Source organism: Lagopus muta, chromosome 11 (assembly GCF_023343835.1).
Source record: "Lagopus muta isolate bLagMut1 chromosome 11, bLagMut1 primary, whole genome shotgun sequence".
Taxonomy (NCBI): Eukaryota; Metazoa; Chordata; class Aves; order Galliformes; family Phasianidae; genus Lagopus; species Lagopus muta.
The window spans coordinates 11,369,237-11,389,130 of NC_064443.1; the positions used below are offsets into that span (position 1 = coordinate 11,369,237).

The 19,894-nt window shown below is 48.5% G+C and overlaps 1 protein-coding gene across 4 annotated transcripts in view; it reads left to right on the forward strand.

Moving 5' to 3' along the window:
- The first annotated feature begins 110 nt into the window (after positions 1 to 110).
- The window catches only part of MTMR14 (myotubularin related protein 14), a 30,087-nt gene continuing 10,303 nt past the window's right edge, over positions 111 to 19,894 (forward strand). For 2 of the 4 annotated variants that reach the window (XM_048957101.1, XM_048957103.1), the window contains exons 1-17: positions 111 to 273; positions 354 to 499; positions 4,816 to 4,924; positions 5,955 to 6,030; positions 6,739 to 6,799; positions 7,242 to 7,364; positions 7,891 to 7,964; positions 10,346 to 10,416; positions 10,526 to 10,600; positions 12,885 to 12,951; positions 13,961 to 14,046; positions 14,466 to 14,542; positions 14,644 to 14,680; positions 15,294 to 15,364; positions 15,961 to 16,010; positions 16,231 to 16,369; positions 18,850 to 19,026. In XM_048957101.1, the coding sequence (XP_048813058.1) occupies positions 151 to 273; positions 354 to 499; positions 4,816 to 4,924; positions 5,955 to 6,030; positions 6,739 to 6,799; positions 7,242 to 7,364; positions 7,891 to 7,964; positions 10,346 to 10,416; positions 10,526 to 10,600; positions 12,885 to 12,951; positions 13,961 to 14,046; positions 14,466 to 14,542; positions 14,644 to 14,680; positions 15,294 to 15,364; positions 15,961 to 16,010; positions 16,231 to 16,369; positions 18,850 to 19,026 (1,562 nt within the window). In that variant the 5' untranslated portion in view covers positions 111 to 150. Of the gene's footprint in view, positions 274 to 353; positions 500 to 533; positions 1,775 to 4,815; positions 4,925 to 5,954; positions 6,031 to 6,738; positions 6,800 to 7,241; positions 7,365 to 7,890; positions 8,003 to 10,345; positions 10,417 to 10,525; positions 10,601 to 12,884; positions 12,952 to 13,960; positions 14,047 to 14,465; positions 14,543 to 14,643; positions 14,681 to 15,293; positions 15,365 to 15,960; positions 16,011 to 16,230; positions 16,370 to 18,849; positions 19,027 to 19,894 lie in introns of those variants that run through there. The other 2 variants (XM_048957102.1, XM_048957104.1) reach the window with 2 other exon arrangements.

Sequence of the window (19,894 nt, forward strand, 5' to 3'; positions counted from 1 at the left end):
GCCCGTGTCGCGCGGCGATGACGACGGCGCCGCGCCGGAAGAGGCGTGGCACTGTGCCCGCGCCGATTGGCTGGCTCGCAGCGCGGGGCGGGCGGAAGCGTCGGCGGGCGGAAGCGGCGCCATGGGGTGGCGGCGGTGAGCGGCGCGGGCATGGCGGTGGCCCGCGGCTGCCCCCCGGCGGGCTCCGGGGACCGCGGCCTGGCCGAGCTGCTGCTGGAGTTCTCCCGCGCTCAGTACCGCGCTAAGGATGGCGGGGGCGCCGCCGCCGCCAAGGTGAGGGGCGCCGGGGGGCGGCGCGGGGGGCTCGGCGCCCGGTGCCTGAGCGGCGGGCGCTGAGCGGTGGCTGCGCGCAGGTGGAGCGGATCGAGCGACGCTGCTTGGAGCTCTTCGGCCGCGACTACCGCTACAGCGTGATCTCCAACGCCCACGGCGAGGTCTGCGCGCACTACCCGCGGCACATCGTCCTGCTGGAGCGCGACAACGCCGCCGGCCGCGACCCGTAAGGCCCCGACCTCTGCCCCGCTTCGCTCCGTGCCCCGAGGAGCACCCCGGGCCGCCTCCCGGCCTCTTCGGGGCTGCGGCTAATTATAGCCGCCCCGTCAGTCGCTTCTTGTGCCTCGCCGCTCTCCGTGCTCTCTGCCTCCCTCAGGGAGCCTTGGCCCTGCGGCTCTGAGCGCTCCGCTCGCTCCCGCTGCTGGTGGCGTTTCCCTTTTCCCAGAGGTGTGAGGAGCTCGCGCTCAGCAGCGCGGCTGCGGGGTGCTTGCTGCGTCTTCTTGGAGGGCTGAAGTTAGAGGAATCACAGTCTGAAAAGCACCTCGGGTGAGAACCCCCCATAGGGGCAGGGCAGAGCGAGGCAGTGTCAGCAGGTGGGTGCCCACAGCACGGATGTGAGGGCGTTCTTGTTCAGTAACCTGATGGGAGACGCTCCCAGCTTAGCGCAGTCTGAGTTGCTGGTGTGTTTCTGGACTTTGACCCGCAAGCTCAGAAGTGCTTCCATTCCAGGCTGAGCAATATCTGCTCCCTGTGGCTGTAATGACAGCCTCTTGTTTTATATTTTAATCTCTTCCCACAGAACATAACGCAGTTTTGCAGCCTTAACTCTGATCAGGACAAGATGTGTTCGGGAGGGCAGTGGTAGTGATGTGCTTTGTGCTGTGTTGACTGCTGAACAAAACCAGTAGGTGCTGGACGGGGGGCTTGGAAACAGCCACTGCTGATGTCATCTGGGAGTTTCTGTTTAAAGGTTGGACCAGATTGGAAAAGATTAAACCCCTTGATGTAGGCTGCAGAGAAGAGGGAAACTGAAATCTGAAGCTATGGACATAACTAGCAGCATCTTCAGGGGAGAGAAAGCAGCTGCTTCTGTTTTTTCTGTCTTTGGCAATGAAGGATATTGAATTTTTCTGTCGGTTTTTCAAAATGAAAGTGTTTTCCTATTTTCTTCTGTGCTTTTGCAAGTCATGAGTGGCCCCTATCACTTAAAATACTGATTACTTTCAAGAGGTCATGGGAATAGACTGCCCATCATCACACCTTTCCTTCTGGGTAACCTCTGTAAAAGCTTCTAAATAACTTTTCCACAAATTCTGGTTTTAGTTGCACCATTATATTCTGCGGAACGATGATGAAATACTGAACAGATGTTAACAATATAGAGAATGTTGCACTTCTTGTGTTACAGAACGCAAGAAACCTCTTCCAGTGAATGGAACAATCCCTCTAGGACCTAGTGTCTGGGGCTGCCTTTCACCTTTGTAATGTTCTTGTTCAGCTGGTAAGATCTCCTTGAAGTGTGCAAGACACTTCACACCTCTGAGAATGCCACATTTTTTGGAAGCAATTCTAGGCTGTGCAAACTCTGCTGCCCCGTGAGTTGTGCTGGTGCAGCTGTTTCTGTAGCCATGTGAGGAACTAGCAGAAAAGGGCTGTTTTAAACCCAGACCAGTTTCTGATCCTGTTCAGGCAGCTGGGGGATGAAAGGGTCTTGCTTGGCTAACCAAGCTGAGATCCGGGCTGAGCTGGTGGAGGAGGTAGTGAAAGTGTGGGAGGAATATGGCTTGTTTTCTGCTACCAACCACCACAGTGGTGTGCCCTTTGTTGTGGTGCTGCTCAGTCAGCTGCAGGAAGGTAGCAGAGGGTGTCTGACAGCCAGGAGCACCTTGCTCTGTGCTCAGGGACCTCTAATGCCCCCCCCAGCAGGAGTGGGCAGCACTGCAAAGGCTTGGAAAACATTGAGATCTGCTCAGTTTTTTGTTTCCTGTCCTGTTCTTTGTGCCTGTGCTTACGCGACAACTTCCAGAGATCAGACACAGGCTGCATCTTTGGCTTCCCTGCAGGTTCGTGTGCATGTCTGCACTCCAAACAATAGCTCTAACACTGTGATGAAACACTTAAGTTCCAATGCTACTGTTGCTAGCCACTGAGAAACTGCTCTACTTTGGGCTTGTATAGATATACTGTTAGCAAAACAGTTGCTTAGGCATAGAAAATGCTTCCTCTGCATTTAAAAAAGGAACTCAGGCTTGGAGGTCTGATTTGGAGGGCGAGAATTAACACAGAGGTAACACAGAGAAAAGGCTGCCCACTAGTATGCTCTAGAAAACCAACTTCTGAGGAAGCAATACCTGAAAATCCCAGGAGTTATGAGTTAAGATGCGTTGCATTCCTTTCACCCTTTTCTTCACTTGGCCCCGGGAAGCCGTGATGATGTTCTTTCACACGGCTGTTGAAGTCAGTTGTGATTTCCAAAGCAGACGTTACTCCTACCTGTGCACCTTTGTGCCCCTTGTCCCTGTAAGAGCATTGCAGCTGTTCATCAGGGCAGATCTTTCCCCTCCCTGTGGCGTCCCCACTGCTGACCCGGTGTCCCTGTCCTGCTGGCACTCGTTCCTTGCTGCTGTTCTGCCTCTCCTGGGAGATGCAGTGAGTGTGCAGAGAGCGGAAGCTTCTTGGCCTGTCTGAGCTCCCAGCATTGGATTTTTGCTGAATCCCATCTTCTTAGATTTAGAAGCTGTGCTATAGAGCTGTTCACACTGTTTTCTGCATTCTGCTTTCCCTCTGTATTTCCTTTTTACCGAGGAAACAAAGACAGCTGGAGCAGAATGCAAGATGCCTTTTAGTTGTGTTCATTCACTTAAAAACAACCCCAAAACGCAGGTCTGTACATCAGAACCTCTTAAAGGTTCAAAACAGGGATGGTGAAAGACGCATGAAGCCACGCCGAGCTGCTGGCCGCCTGTTGCTGTGTGTAACTCCGTGCTCTCGGAGGAGGGCGCCCTGGGAGGGGAGCAGCTCCTGGCTGCCAGCAGCGAGCAGTTCGGGCTGTGCTAATTGGGCTCGTGCTCGTGCTGCCTGCACACAAGCACTCGTACTGTGTGTGCAGGGTGCTGCGCTGGCATTTAGCGCTCTCCTGTCCGTGCTGTTTACAGATTAGCTTGGCTTCACACTCTTTGCATTCCAGTAAATGTTAACGCTTGTCGGAGCTGGAAGAAGCCCTTGTATGTAGGGAAACACGTGAGAAATCCTCAGCTTCCACTGTGAGTTCTGGGAATTACATTCTTATAAAACTGTAGGACTGGAAGGTTTTGCTTGCTGCCTCCTTGCTTCCCCCAACAGTACTTTGTGTGGTCTCCTATAAATTGATTGATTTCCATGCTAGTAGTGATTTATTTTTTTCTAATCCTTGCCTGAATGCCTGCTGCAGGTAGATTGCTTTACACTCATGCTGATTCCAAAGCCTGGAAACTTTATTTTAATTTCTAGAGTATGGTATTAATTTTTTCTTTATTTTAATAGTCACCCTTTGGTTCTTCTCCTTCTCTGTTGCTGCTCTTTCACTCACCCAGATGCACATATTGCTGTGCCCTCTCTTAATCTCCATTTGCTCAGTCACTCGGTTTTGTTACAACGTTGTCCCTGGCCATCCCTGTGAGTTTGCTGTGCCTCGCTGCACACGCGTGCACCTCGTGGCTGCAGATGGCTGGAGTCAGATGCTCACCTCACCCAACATCTGCTCTGCACAGCAGTGCTGATACTTCTCCATCCCACAGAGAGTTTCCCACGGTTGTTGTTGTCCCTTTGGTAAGACTTGCTATATTGATAACTTAAAGGCATCCCCAGGTCAGTGAGTTCATGTGCTGAGCTCTGCTGCTGGACAGGGATAACTGGAAATTCTTGTTCCTCTTCTCTGAGTGCATGATCACGCAGTTCTGTGTCACTGGACTTCATCTGGTTTCTGTAATGTCAGTCTGGGTGCTTCTCCAATTCCTTGTGGAAACTCCAGTTCCCCCTGTGTTGACCTCAGCTCTGGAAGGTCTGCGTCATTCAAAGGGCAGCTTGAATTCCTATCAAATTTAGGCTGATACTTGGAAAAATTATCACAATTTAAACTTGCTTCCAAAATATGTCTCCAACTCAGAACACATTTCTGTTTTACTTTAACCAGAAAAAAAACAAATAGATTTTAGTGGTTCCGTTGCAGCTGACATTAATCTAACTGCCCTACGCATCCTGCTGGCCGATGTGCAGCCCGTTGTCTAATCACCCAGCAGTGCACGTGCTCAGCTGACTACAACTACTGCAGTTCACTGAGTGTTCAAACGTTGATTCTCCGTTTTATTTATTTTTGCTTGCAAAATTCAGTCGTGTTGCCCAGCAGAGCAAACCGTTCTTAGAGAAACAACCTCCTGCTTGCTGAGTTCAGAGCTGCCTTTTAAGCCCAAGGGATGGGGATCACCACCACGGGGTCTGCAGCTGCTTCACTGAAGGATCAGTGGGGAGGTGCTCCGTGTGCTGAACTGCATCTCTGTCCGACAGGTTTGAGAGCACCGTGCAGGTGGGCAAACTGCAGGACCTCATCAACCGAAGTAAGATGGCGAGGTGTAGAGGACGATTTGTCTGCCCAGTCATTCTGTACAAGGGAAAGGTAAAGCTTCGTGGGTTACCTGTCTTAACTTAGAAAATGACCTTTCTCTGTGCCATTTGAACTGTGCAGCCACGTCTTCAGTCAGTTGTCACCTTTCCTAACGCTGTAAAAATCTAATCTTAGCTACAGGCAGGCAGCCTGTAGTGGTAAGTAATATTTGCTGTCTAGGCTGCATAAATCATAAGTGAGGACTTGAGGCTGTCATGCTCCACCCTGTCATAAACACTGCACCAAGGATCTAATGTTTTTCTATATATGTGCTCCTTCTGAAGGACCAAAGTTATTTGGCCTTTGAGAGGGGAAGGACAGCTGTAGTCACTTCCTGCCCCTTCCTCTTTCCAGCAGCGAGCTCCCTTTGAATAACTTTTATCCCTGAAGAGAAGTTCCCCTTTAATGTTCCCTGGGGAGGCAAGATTGCATAAACGGTCTTATGAATGTGTGGGCTTTGCCTGCAAGGGGATCTGTAAGGAAGTGAAATCAGATTTGTTTTCATGTGGATTATTTAAACTGTTCTGAAGCTCTGTAGGAGTAGTCTTGTTTAGAATTTAAGTAGTTTAATTCAATTTTCTCAGTTAAGTTTAGAAACTCTGTATGAATAGCAAAACCATACCTGTGGCAACATTAATCTGGCTTTGCTGAAGCCTCTGTGGGCTGAACCTGCTGACCTTTTCCAGCAGAAGCAAACTGCCCAGGGTTGTAGTGGGACCAGCTGCAATTTTATCAACAGGAGCGTGGAAGGTGAAGTTCAAGGAGCATTAACAGAGCATAGGTGTTGCTGATTTTAGCAGGAATTAGTGCATTGAAAAGTGGAGATGGAAAAAGCAGCAGAAAAGCAAGCTACAGATAAAGACAATTTGGGAGTCTTACGTGTTTGGGGAGCTTGATCTGGATCAGGGCTGCGGGGGAGACTGCTGAGAGGCAGATCTGTGGGTACCAGCCGTGTCTGTGGAACGTGGCAGCACATGGGCCAGGGACTGGGTGTGGGGAAACTCTTGGGGTGCACGTGGTTAACAGTGACATCTTCCTCCAGCATATTTGCAGATCAGCGACACTGGCTGGCTGGGGAGAGCTCTACGGGCGCACCGGTTACAACTACATCTTCTCAGGTCAGTGAGGAGCCGTGTGTCACTGGCTGCTGATTAGGCTTCTCAGTGCTGGGAAAAAGGGTATGAGGCCAGTCTGGTTGGGAGAACAGGTGCAGAACTCTGTCATGGACCAGCTTGTGGCAGGCCTGAACTGTTAGGGCAAACTCTGAAATCTGGTATCTGTTTCCAAACACCACAGCACAGGACAGAGTGCTGTACTCACAGTGCAAGAGGAAGTAGCTGAAGAACTTGAAGCTGAAGAGTGCATTGCAGGAACAGCAGCAGAGTAGGCAAGTGAGGCAACCCAAAGCATTCAGGGTACTGATTCCTGAGTGCTGATTCCCAGGTGCTGAGAGTGGGAACAAATAAGACTTTGCTATTGCTAGATAGTCATTGGGAATCAAATCCTCCTACTGGGTGCTATGGAGAACTCCTCAGGAGAGTGTTGGGTGTCTGTAGTATAGGCTCTGGAGCTTGGCTTGGCAAAGATCTGTGTAGCACCATCAGGGTGTCCTTCTAGCTGTCAGTCATGTGTTTGACTTGCTTAGGTCTTTTGCAAGGATAAGGGAAGGATGGGCTACATTACAGAACATGCCCTTCAGGAGGGAGAAATGGGCAGAATTGTTGAGAGAAACATGGAGAGATGGTGCCAATTCATAACACCGTATGCCTGTAGAACTGGAGATTGTTAGTTTACACAAGTCTCATTTCTTAATGCCTTCCTTGCAGGGGGTTCTGACGATGCTTGGGCAGACGCAGAGGACATTTCAGAGGAAGATTCTGCACTGAGGTTTGTATGCATCACTGACATGAGTTCATTCCTTGCTTTTGAAAAAACCTTGAATGCTAGTGGCTGGCTGAATCCATATGACTGGTGCTTGCTAATCTACTGCCAGAGGAGGAGTCAGAGACAGAAAGATACAGGGCCATTTAAAAGAAGTTTGAATTACACAGGATTTTTACTTCACAATAAAAATTAGATCTCCAAGGTGAAGAAAATATTCTGCATCTTACTTGCTTGTTGCAGAACAAAGCAAGATATGAGGAAGGAGACCCTAAGCACTAACTTTGCAGTATCAGCTCAGTGCACAATCTGACTCTCACCTGTGGAGACAAGGCTTTTCCTGTGGGCCTTTTTGACTAGAAGCAGTTCAGGAAAGAACTACAGCAGTATCACACAGGCAGTGGTCAGTCTTCCTTGCTGATCTCACTTTGCCTTGTTCTGTTCACAGAAATGCAGACTCCCAGCTGTTTGACAAGGTCAGAGGACATGACATCAAGCTGCTTCGGTACCTCTCTGTCCGATATATCTGTGACCTGATGGTGGAAAACAAGAAGGTGAAGTTTGGCTTGAAGTGAGTCTGGATTCATTTGTTTTCCTACAGGCTTTGAGTTGCAGCTAGCAGCCCTTGGGGCATTGTTACGGGGCACGCACTCAGCAGCCTAGGAGCAGTCACCAGAAGGGCAGTGCAGGAGGATCTGTTGGCCAGTGCTGTAGAGAGAAGCCCAAGGTTTTATTCCAGAGAGGGCTGTATCAGTGAGCAAAATAACTCCTTTCACCCATCCTCTGCAGTCTGAATAGGCTTTCTCTGCAAAGCTTGAGGTAATTTTACAACTGCTTCTCAGAAAGGGGAGAGTTAAAGGAGCGCTCTGCTTGTGTGTAAGAGTAGGTAGAGATGTTTTGCCTGGTGTTTCCCTTAAAAGAAAGCTGTGATGTTTTGGGGCTGCACCTGTTGATCTGAACGTGTTGCATAAGTTCTGCCCCTGACGGCTCCTGAGCTGAGTCATTGTGTGGGGTGGTGCAACAGGTACCTTCAGGATGCTGCAGCTCCTCAGCAAATACAGTACAAATGCCTGCTGTTTTCCTCTCGTCCTGTGCAGTGTGACGTCTTCTGAGAAGGTGGACAAAGCTCAACGTTACGCTGATTTCACGCTTCTCTCCATCCCATATCCAGGTACAGGACTGATGTCCAGAGGGACTCCCAAGGGACAGGTGACAATCTGCTTCTGGGGACTGGGAACTACCTGTGTGTGTGGTGGGATGACTGAGGCTTGCTTAATGTTTCCTTTGTTCGCTGTGGAGAGGATCTCTTTTAAACAGAATGGTACGTTGAATCCGGGTGGTGTGGAAGTGTCAGTCTGGGGTGGCAAAAGAATTTCTTAGTGTTTCTAATGAATTGAAGCACAGAGAAAAGTCTGAATGGTAGAGCTGAGGTTAAGATGGCCTTTGACTCCAACCTGCTACATGATGCAAAACATGGCACAAAGCAAGCTATATATAAAAACAACAATTCTTAGGAATTTTTCCTAGCTTTAGTGCTTCCAGAGAGCCTCTGTAATATGTTCTCAATGCTAGGCATAGCAGTTAACCTGAGCCTGTAGTCTGTGATTAGGATGTGAACCACTCCAGTCCATCTCCCTGGCTAGATCAGTCCCTGTGCCTAGCAACCACTGCTGGGTCACTTGCTGCACTCTTCAAGATGAGCTGAATATTGCTGGCTGGCTGCTGCTCCCAGGCTCAGTAATGTGATTGGATATGAGGTTGCTGTGTTTGAAGTCTGTCTGTGAGATAGAATTTTTCTTCCTCACGCACAAAGGAGGAGAAGGGGGGTGAAAAAAGGAAAGTGGTTATGCATGATCCGAACCCACGCCTTTCCTATATGAATTGTTGTTGCTCTTCAACACCCAGGAGGTACATGGAAAGAGGTGTATTTTTTTAATATAGAAATTAGTGACAACTGGAGAAGCTGCCTTAAGATTTCTGTTGAAGTTTCCTTACGGATGGCAGAGGTGTACAGAAATGAGTATTTCTGATTTCTGTAGCACATGCTGTAGGTGAGAATCACTGCCATTTGTCTTGCTAAATGCAGATCACAGGAGAGACAGTGAGCACTGATTCTTTGCATTTGTAAGGAATGAGGAGACAGTAATTCCATAAAAATAAGCTGTGGAATTTTTACTGTGTGGGGATCTGCTTAGTGCACTCTTCTGGGACAGCCGCTGTCCCTTAGTGGCTCTTCAGTGCTGCACTAGAGATAAACCTTATTGAACTGGAAACTCCCTGCTGGTGTTGCCTGATTTTAGCAGTGCTTTTCCAGGGGAGAATACTGTCATTCTGTTAAATCTGAGTCATACACGTCTACAGATCAGGAACCCCTCTGGTACCTGGCAAAATGCAGTGGTATCACACGGTGGTATGTTCTTGCTAATGTTTCCAGGTTTGCATTGGAAAAGATTATCTCTGAGATTGTGAGATTCTCTTATTGTAGATGAATAAACAAGTGTGCAAACGTAAGCTAGGGTGAAAGATTTAGGTTAAAACAGGGTATCTGTGGAAGCTTATGTGCTCTCCAGTGCAAAAGCCCTCCTTTCCATCTGACTGGTAGTTGGCACTTGTGGGTGCCAACGCTTACTGCTATAATCCCTCGTTCTTTGCTTTAAGCCTGTGTTTAATTGGAGTTAAATCTCAACTGACAGCTTGACTGGCTGTGTGGTCTCTAAAACTAGTCTTGTCCTTCCACATACCTGCTTTTCACCACTGAAGTTACTTATGACTTGCAGACTAGGAATTGTTGCTTGTGCATGCACAGGGCTATCTTGGTGATGTGGGAACTGTGAAGCTTACATTGCATACACAGTATCTCAGGAGAGGAGTTTTGTGTAGCCTGCAGGCATCCGCAGTGCTAATAGTGTTGCTCAGCTGTGACTAAGTGACTGCAGTTTGCAGCAGCGACTTCAAATAGTTGTTTGAGAAAAACAGGAGACAGAGGGCAGAAACTTCAGGAGGAGAGGGCTTGGAAGTCGTTGTTTAGCTATGCTTCCTTCATATACAGCAATTCTGGTGTTTGAAAGGGGAGGCTTAAATGTGACAGAAGCCACGGCTTCCTCTGACAGAGCCCTTTCTTGTTACTTGCAGCAGATGTTGTGTGAAGCTTGGCTTTCCCCAGGCCCTGCCAGCACATCTTTTGTTGATTGTTTCTCACCTGGGGTGCCGGGCTGATGCCTCAGATCTGCACAAGAGTCAGTGGCCCTGGGAAGCGTGGGTCCTGGATGAAACCTGTTGTTTGAGAAACAATAAACCAGTCCCTCAGACTCCACATTGCTGTGCCTTTGGAGTTTGCTCTTTGCTGTGTGAGTGTGCTTACTGCTGAGTGCTCTGAGCTGTTGCTGCTGGGAGGCCATGCTGCACACTGTACTGATTACTGCTCTTCACTTCCCACAGGCAACACTTTTGATTGGTTCTGTGCTCTGGAGCCCAGGGCTGCCAGCACTTCCAGTCCCACAGGGCCCAGATATCAGTTAGCTGAACAGTTGCTCGTTATCTCTTGTCTTGCAGGTTGTGAATTTTTTAAGGAGTACAAAGACCGGGATTATACAGCTGAAGGTCTCATATTTAACTGGAAACAGGTACAAAATGGAGAGCTGTGGGCTTTACTGACCTCTCAAGCCTTGGTTGTTCTTTTTTTTTCAAATCCTGTTGTGTTTTTTTTTCTCTCTAATTATTTATTTGTTCTAGGATTATGTAGATGCTCCATTAAGTATCCCAGCGTCTGTGACCCAATCTCTCAGTATTGACTGGAGTGAGTACCAGGTGAGGAAAGTAGGCATCTCTGTGGGAGGTCAGAGATTTAATCAGGAAGGATCATTAAAGATCTGAAGTCTGTCTTGTTGCCGTCTCAGTAATCTGGTTTATTCCATATCATCCCAGTGGGAGTGAGGCTGCAGACTTGATTGTTCAGAATAGCAGTGGAAATCCTCTCCGCAAAAGCTCTGTGGCTTGGCATGTCCCAAGGCAGTTAACACTAACATCAAATCTGTTTCTGTAGCTTGTGTAAGCTAGCAGTCCATTAGGGAGATAAGGCAAGGAATGTGCCAGGAAATTAAAAGCAGTATTGCTTCTTAGCAATCTTAGCACATGCCTGCAATAGGCAGGCTTTCTTGGCTATGGAGCCACTGAAGAAAGGTCGACTTTCCCTTATGTGAGTAGTAGCCACAATAACTAGGCACCTTCTTAGTGAATATGCTATGTGTTTGTCCTCATACAGCCAAGGAGAGAATTGTAACTGAGCACAGTGTGTCTCCATCACTTATTGCTGCCACAGCATCACTGCTGGCAATTAACTCTTATGTTTGTCCTGGTTCCCACAAGGGAACATCACCTTGTATCGATCGGTGCGTGCCATTTCACACAGCAGTGGGCCTGCCAGTCCCCCAGCTTTTGAGACAACAGGCCGTGTGCTGCTCTGCAGCTGGGAGCACCACAGGATCAGCAGAACTCCAAGTGCTGGGGCACTGTTTGTCTGTCAGCATGAAAATAATTTGTGAGTGCCAGCATAAGCAGAATCACACAGAAGTAGCTTGCAGTGTTGAAGCAGAACTAATGGGACCTCAGCTTGTTTATGACTAGAAAGTTGTTCAATAAAATACTGAGCAGCCAGTATTTTAGAAAGGATATTAATAATTGAAGAGGGCGTAAGAAATAGATGCAGAAATGAAATGATCTGAGGATTGGAGGTGCTTCACTTAAGGCTAAAGTTCTTGGTCGGTTCAGCTAATCACAAGGGTGATGGGGATTGACTTGATTAATGTGTAAGTACATTTACAGGAAGAAAATACACATTCTAAAGCAACCTTCAATCTAGGGAAGAAAAGCTGTAGAAGACGCAAAATCTCAAGTCTGAAATCAGTCATACAATTGAGGAAGAGCAGTCTGAATGTTATTTGTGAAGATTTCTGTCAGAACAGGGTGCTCAAGGTGTGATGAACTGCGATCCCCAGACAAGGTGTTTGTTGGGCAGTGCTGCTGCTGAGCACAAACTTCAGGTTGTGTATGGAGTAGATGAAAACAAGTTTCTGGCTTGCAGTGTAGAAGGATGAAAGAGATAAAGGAGTGATTCCTTCAGGCAAAAGCTCAAGGTTGGGTCCAATTGGGCAGATAAGACCTTAGAAGGATGTGTTTTCTGCTCTGGGTTTCGTGTGTGTCCCATTTCCCTACTGTTCTTGTTGCATAGGATTTAGAGCAGGGTAGTATGTTCTTCCTAGCAGGAGTTACAGGTGTAGTTGCACAACATGCGTGCACACAGCAAGGTGTTCTGTTGCTGGGGGTCGACATCTCTTACCCCAGTAACACTGTCCTAATGAAACATTTGTCCCTCTCCTTGTCTTTTTCTTGCTCATGCCATCCCATGTTCCTTGATTGAGTTCTGGCTTTGATCAGACTGCTAAAATTCCCTGCGTCTTCTCACAGCAGTGCTTGCGGGTGGCATGCTTGAGCATCTTCTTATGTGCTCCACCTTTTTTTCTTGTAGTGCTGGAGGTCTTTGAGTTCAGAGCCCCTCTGTGATGTTGCTGCCACTTGGATGTTTCTGCAGAAGCCCAGTGCCTGCCTGGAGCAGCCTGCAGCAGTCAGTCAGAGAATTCGGGATGAAGTGCTCAGGTTGTGGGGCTGGGCTGCTGATCTTGTTCTGCTCACCCTGTCTTTCTCCCTGCATTGCACACACAGCTGTAACATGGCTGCCAAAGCATTTTGTTAAGTGCACACGTGTGGGGGCAGAACTGGGTCAGCACTCCGTGGGTGTTTACCGGCTCGCTTCAGTCTGAGCACGGTCTGCTTGGAGCTTTGGGGCTGCAGGCAAACAGGCTATGTGCCAGTCACACAGACAGTAATGATAGCTTTTAATTGTTTTAATTTTTTATATTCCTGCCAGACCAGAGCACCTTTTACAGAGCTTGGGTGGGAGTGGTTAGAGAACCAAGGGGAAACTCGTCACTCCAGCAAATGGAGTTATTTCTCTGGTAGACAAACAAGGAGTATGGCAAGCTCTAAACCACAGAACAACCTCCTGCTTATCTTCAACGTTTCTTTTCCTGCACAGAGCTGGGACCTCGTACAACAGACGCAGAACTACCTGAAGCTGCTGATCTCTATCATCAATAGTGATGGTAAGGCAAACTCCTTTCTCCCAGCAGTCCAGCTGGAGCAGTTGCTTTCTCCAGAAGATCAGCTGATAGTGCAGCTGTGGGTCAGTTCCCAGTACCAAAGAGTCCCTTCATGGAAAGCTTCACTTCTCTCTCTTCAAAAGAGGGTGATGGTCCTCACACCTCAGCACTCCAGCTTTCTTCTTAAAGAGATGTTTGCTCATCTCATGAAGATTCCACAGAGCAGGAAGGATGTCTCAAAACTAAAGTTTTTACTGATTTAAAGCTGAATAGAAAGAAAAATGGCTGCTCCTTTCCTTGTTGCTTCTTAGTTGTTATTTTTTGGACCACCTGTGTTTTATCCCCCCAGTCTGAAGTCTCATGAGGCAGCTATTCTGGAGTTCCTTTCATCTTTTGTCACTGCAGTCACCCCAGCCTTTTGAAGGGGATGTATTGCCATAAGTTGCTGTGCCATTCCCTGTGAACATACAGTGACTTTATAAAGTCAGCACTGTTGGTCAGATAGAGCCATGGCTGTTCTGCCTGCCCAGCCCAATGCAGACTCTCCTGCAGATTGGGACACACTGCTGGGACTTTCTCTCTGGAGAGCAGTGGAGTGGTGCCCAGTGTTTGCCTCTGCTCAGTTTGTATCAGTCAGAAAGGCCGATAAGACTGTTCAGTTGGAGCAGTATCTCTGATATGGGGATAGATTGTGATAGTGGTTTGTAATTGGGTGAGTATATACTCTGGGCAGCAAAATGATGTTCATACCTAGTGACTTCATGTCCTGAGCAGCTGTCAGAAACAGGACAATCCGTCAGCCAGGGTTGCTGACAACCCAGGAAGCTCTGTTCAGGTTTGTTGGCTGCCCTGTTCAAGACAAAATGTTCTGACTTGGTGACAGCTCTGTTTTTGAGCTCAGGTTGTGGGGACGGAGAGTAGCTTGTCACTACAGATCTGCCATAAAGAAAAGTAATTACTCTTGTTATAACATCCATTTGTTTCCTCTCCTTTCTGCTCCCACCTGGACCAGATGACAGCGGGCTCCTGGTGCACTGTATATCCGGCTGGGATCGAACTCCTCTCTTCATCTCCTTACTGCGCCTCTCCTTATGGGCTGTGAGTACCCAGCTGATCTTGTAGGCCTGATTATTTGGAGGGTGGGTGGCAGTGTCACACAGAAAAAGCTGGTGGGAGCTGCTAAGGTTCCTTTTAGTTATCTTGGCTTCAGAGAGTGTGTGGACTGGCTTTGATGTGGAGTCCCACACACAGTCCTGCCATCAGACTCAGTATCACAGGCAGGTAGAACAAGGTATTTGCAGCTGTGCTCAGGGGATTCTTTGTCCTGAAGACTGCCAAGATTGTCAGGGTTTGGAACCCTGTGTGCAGTAACCAGGAGGGTGTCTGTCTCGTTCTGCAGGAAGAACAGAGCAGGCTGGGCTTCTTGTTTTGCCACAAGAGTTTTCTGTAGATCATACACACTCAAATCCCAGTCTCCAGAATTGCTGCTTGAAGACTGCCTCTCATTTGCTTCACAGGATGGACTGATCCACGTGTCCCTGGAGCCATCTGAGATTCTCTACCTGACGGTGGCCTATGACTGGTTTCTCTTCGGGTAGGCACACTAAGGATGACATCCACAAGCAAACTTGTGCTCCTCTGCTAATCCTGGTTTCTGGGTGTGTGAGTGACCTCTCATCTTTGTTCTCCCTCCAGGCACATGTTAGTCGATCGACTCAATAAGGGAGAAGAGGTGAGTGTCTCATCTGGAACAGTACCTGAACTTTCTGTTTTGAGGGTACTTGTTTATGATAGCAGTGTTCGTTGCCTGCTTCCTGCTAACATCAGTAGTTTGATTGGGCTTCAAAAGGACTTTTGAGGTGCTGGAGATGAGAGGTCAGAGCCTTGCCTGTACTTCTGGATGCATAAGCTGTGAGAATGTGTCTTTAGGACCACAGTTTGGTTGGTTGGTGTCAGTCCTCCTGGTTCCACACTTCAGCTGTTGGTGTTTAGGCTCCTGGTAAAGGAGTGCCAGGACTTGCTCAGCAACAAGAAGGGAGTCCTAAGACTCCTGGAAGTTTGTAGTCTTGTGTGTTAGTCCTGAATGCCTGCCCTCCTGCCTGGGTGCTGCTCATGGCATATGTGCCATCACAGATGCATGGAGTTGCTTGTGCTGGTTCTAGGATGTGTATCTGAAGTTGCTCAGGTGTACGAGAAGGCCAGGATGGAATGTTGGCAGCCCTTTGCAGTTTGGTAGCTCCAGATTCCTTGCTATCTCCCTCCTGCCAGCATCTCCTCACCAAGATAAGAGGCTGCATGGAGCCTAGGCTCATTTCTGAACTGCTCTTCTCTCTCTCTTTGCTTAGATTTTCTTTTTCTGCTTCAATTTTCTGAAGCACATCACCTCTGAGGAGTTCTCTGGTGTGAAGTCACAGAGGTAAGGAGCCTGTGCTTGATGCTGCACGGGCTGCAGAGCCAAGGAGCTCGTTAATGCTGTTCCTTTGGGGAGATGGAAGCCCTGGTGTCCTGGCCCAGTTTTCCTTAATTTATTCAGCACTCTGAAGGCTGCAAAATGGGGCCGAGGCTTGTGAGGTGCCACGTTGTGCTCTGAAAAACTGCCCATGCTGAAATGTGCTTCTACTTAATGACTATGTGGCTGCTTTAGCACGGATGGACCAAAAGATGTGCACACTGTCCAGCACTGCTGGGGGGAGTGGGGTGGCTGGTTTTTAAGAGGCTGCTAAGCATTAACCTCTTCCTAGTTCAGGAGAGGCAAGAAGAAGCAAGCTGTGCCCTGCAGAAGTCTGCTGGCTCTGAATTAGCACGTGACTGCCTGCAGCCTGTTGCCAGCCTGTCAAAGCACGGGGTGTGTGGGCTGGGACTGCTAGGAAGTGCTGCACACCAGCCCCTCTCCTTTGCCCCTGTGCAGCTGATGTCCCACTGCTGTGTGCAGCAGAGATGGGCTGTGGCTATGGCCAGCCTCCACACAGCACTGAAACATGGCTGAAGTAACCCTGACTTTTTCTTCCCCAGAAGGAAGAGTTTGCCACCTGGCTTCACCTTGGAAGAGATCTGCATGCTCAGTGAGTGCTTCTGCTGAGCATCAGTGCCCTGTGGTGCTGGTAATGGTTGATCACTTGGGGGCTTGGGTTGCCAGCAACAGGGTGACTACAGATGGGTATGCTTCCCTTGGGCCTTGCTAGCATTAGGCCCTCAGGGCAAACAGAAAGAGTATTGCTTTAGGGGAGGGAGAGTAAGTGACACCAGGCTGGTTTTCAGGTAGTTCTGTTTGCTTTTTCCTAGAGCAGAGAGACCGAGGCAGCACCACGAGTCTGAGCAGCGACTTCTCCCTGGGGATGGAAAGCTCCCCTGGAGCAGCAGGGAGCTTCACATATGAAGCAGTGGAGCTGATGCCAGCGGGAGCACAGGCCCAAGCAACATGGTGAGGAAATAACCACTCAGTGGGATGCAGAACAAAAAGATCAGGCACTGAGCACTGTAGAAAAATGCTCTGAAATCCCTCACTATCCAGGTCTGCTCTCTGTGGCAGATACCCAACAATGGGGAGAGGAATTCAGTAATCAGAGGCTTTGCCACTTGGAGAACACCCCACACCCATGTCAGGGTGTCCCCAGTGAGATACAGCAGCTTTTGTTCATTTTCAATAGCTTTGCTGTTCAACATTGTCCAGAAAGCATTTCATCACTTCTCAAAGATCATTCTGAACTACATGAAAAATGACATTTGGCAACAGCCTCCCCAGGGATCAGCAGAGAGACAGAAAGCTTCCTTGTCCTAAAATGAAATTTAATCTGTTGATACAAGAATTCATACAGGAGATGGTGCAGTTAGTGGTAGGTAGACTATGGGGCCAAGAATCCCCTCAAAACTTAAATCCCTCTGCCTACAAAGTGTGTGAGATGGAAACAGGTTGCTTCTTCAGGATACTTCTGGGAGAGGCTATGAAATGATGGGAGTTCCCTGCTGGTAGAGGGTCCTGTAGGAGTCTGCTGAGTATATCAGTGACTGTCTGGAAGCAGGGGCTGGGGAAAGTGTCTGATGGCTGCTCTGGCACGGGTGTGGTGCTTGTGGAGTTTCTGGTGCTGTTTGGGGATTTCAGAACCTTTCTGTAGAGTTGCCCCTCTCAGTTTAATTTTTCTCTCCTCTCCCTCAGCACATATGAAGATGCTATTTTATATTGCAATTATTTTAAATTAAATCTGGGTTGTGCTGGAGGCAGCTGGAAATCCTCTGGGACTGAGCCTACAGCCATGCTAGTGGCAGCAGCCTTTCTAAGGCACTTTGTGAGTCAATTTATAAAACGCTGAAGCAGGGAAGAGAAAATCTTCCTGCAGAATCACAGGACAGCAATATTGCCCTCCTTCCACCCAAACCATATTTGCCAATTTTTAATTACAGAGTCGTCTTTAACACAAAGAGCCTACCTATCCACAGCAAAAATTCTGCAGCAAGTAGAGAAGAGTTTTCCATTTGCATGTCTACAGAGTAAGAAACTAGAAGTTTACATTGCTCTGAGCTATGCTGTGGGATGCTCAGGACACGTGGACTGGATCATGCAGCCCAAAGCACATGTGTGATCTTGAAAAGATGTGGCAGTGGCTAGAGCACACTGCAGGACATCCCATCTTACTTGTATGTATCAGGGCTTGATTTTGTGATGCATTGTGAGCCCTGCACAAGTGCTAGTGAGGGAGCTAGGCATGGATGTCTTGCTGCAGCCTGTTGGGGCTGGGTAATCTGGAGAGCAAGCAGAACTTATACAAACACTGTCATTGGTAGGGAGTTGGGCTGTGCATAGCTAGGAGGGGTGTACATCTTTGTACTGTCCTGAAAAAAGTGGGCTCAAGGCCTGCTTGCACAGAGAGGCATTTGTTTTTTAGCTTTACAAACCTGACTGCCGGCTGTGCTTGGAGATGTTGGCAGCTATGATAACGTGAGATGAATAATGCTTGAGAGAGTCTGTGGTGTGATGTTTGAGGGTGGACACACTTCAAGAAGTGAAGGGAGGATATCATGCTTCCCACTGTATGATGAGCCTGTCTTTAGCTGCACTTGCTGACAGTTCTTGATCTCAGTGAAAGCTCGGGGGCCCTTTTCAGGAAGAACTGTATCTTCCCTTTGTGTTAATTTGCCTTAGTTTTTTCCTATTTACTTGTGTACATAGCAATATCTTTGCCCATTTCACTGTGCTGTTGAAAGGGGAAACGTTCCTGGGACTTCTCCAGGAAAAAAAAACTAATGTAAAAAAGAGAACCTCCTGAATGTGGAGCAGCAGTGATGTGAATTAGTTTCAAATCCGTGTGTTTGTTTAGCGTGTAGCTGGACAGTAATGTGAGCTAAGATCTGATGCAGCAGTGAACAGCAAATTGTGCACAAGAGCAAATGCGTTGGCTGGAAGAGAAAACAAAATTGTGGGCTGTTCTCACCCAGAGGGAGAAAACTGAAATGTACCTGTGTCTGGAGAGGAAAATAACACTGGTGTAGCGTCCCTGCAACCCTCATCAGTAGGCAACAACACCCACCTGGGCTGGGCTCCTCGGCTGGTACACTTTGTAGAGTTCAGAACAGAATGAAATGGTCTTTCCCTGCTGGGAGGCCCCTTGTTTGAGGTGTTTTTACAGCTAGACTAAACAAAGTGCTCACAGTATGTGTGTGGGCTGATGTATTCTCCTGTCTCTGAATTGCAGGTCACGTGGATGGTGATCTGTAAAAGAACAGGTTAAAAGGGTTGAGCTCACTGTACCCCAGTCACTGTGCAACCTGTGACTCCTTGAGAGGAGGCAGGTTTGGGGGAAACATGGGTTTGTAGCTGCTGGTTGAAATGTGGCCTGTTGTGGAAAGGATTCCTACTTGAAAAATGTGAGAAAGCCAGCTTTCTCAACCACATCTTCTGTCCTGCAGGAGGAAGAGCAGTGCGTCATCACCTCAGGCCGTGCTCTGGAGCAGGGCACAGCAGTCTGAAGACAGGCTGCCTTCTGCAGGGATGGTTGAAGTCAAGTCCTCCAGCTCCTCCTCATCAACCCATTCAGATAACTTTCTGAGGATTGGAAGCAGCCCACTGGAGGTGCCCAGATCCAGGTGAGATGGGATGAAGCAGAGCATTTCTCGGCAAAACAAAAGCTGGGTAAAGAGTGCTCGACTGCCTGCATACAGTTCTGAGAACCATGGAGCAGATGGGTTTGTATATACAAACAGGCTTCAGGAGGCCTGTTCTTGGTGAGCTTGAACTTGTGGGAAGTGCTTGCCACCTAATACCAAGCCCTGCCTCAGCCCATCTAGAGGAGTGAGGAACTGTGCCAATAACAACTGGGTGTTTGTTCTGCCTGTCCTTACACCTGCCTCAATTCCACAAGGTCTGGCTTCTCTGCATTCTGCATGCTCTCATAGCACTCCTTCTGTCAAATGCATTTACAGGGATATGCAGTGGTGGCGTTTTGGGGGGAGGAAACATTTCAAGCCAAGCAGAGCGTACTCTGCAGCTATCCAGGCCCCTTTTCCATTCAGCAATGTTTCTGATACTGCAGGGTGAAAAACTCTGGCTGCTGGTGGTGAGCAGGGACGCAAGCTGTGAGTGCTGGGACAGCCCTGAGGGTCTCCTGAAAGGCTGTGTTCTGTGGTGCAGCTGGGAGATGGGGACTGGACCTGGGGTGGGGTTGGGATAGATGATCTCTAGAGATCCCTTCCAAACCCCACAGTTCTGTGATTCTGGGTCTAATCTCATGCCATAACAAAGGATATCTGGCACCCTTCTGAAGTCTGCTGCTGCAGTAGGGCAAGGTAAGAGTGGTGAGCTAAGCTAGGGAAGAAAGAACAGAGCCTGTGGAGCAAACACCACGCATTTAGGCCGACAGGGGATAAAGAGTCTCTTAGATAAGAGGTTGCTGTTAACAGCATCAAACGCTTGTGTTGTCTCTGCAGGTTTTCTGAAGAGTCTTTTTCGAGTGAA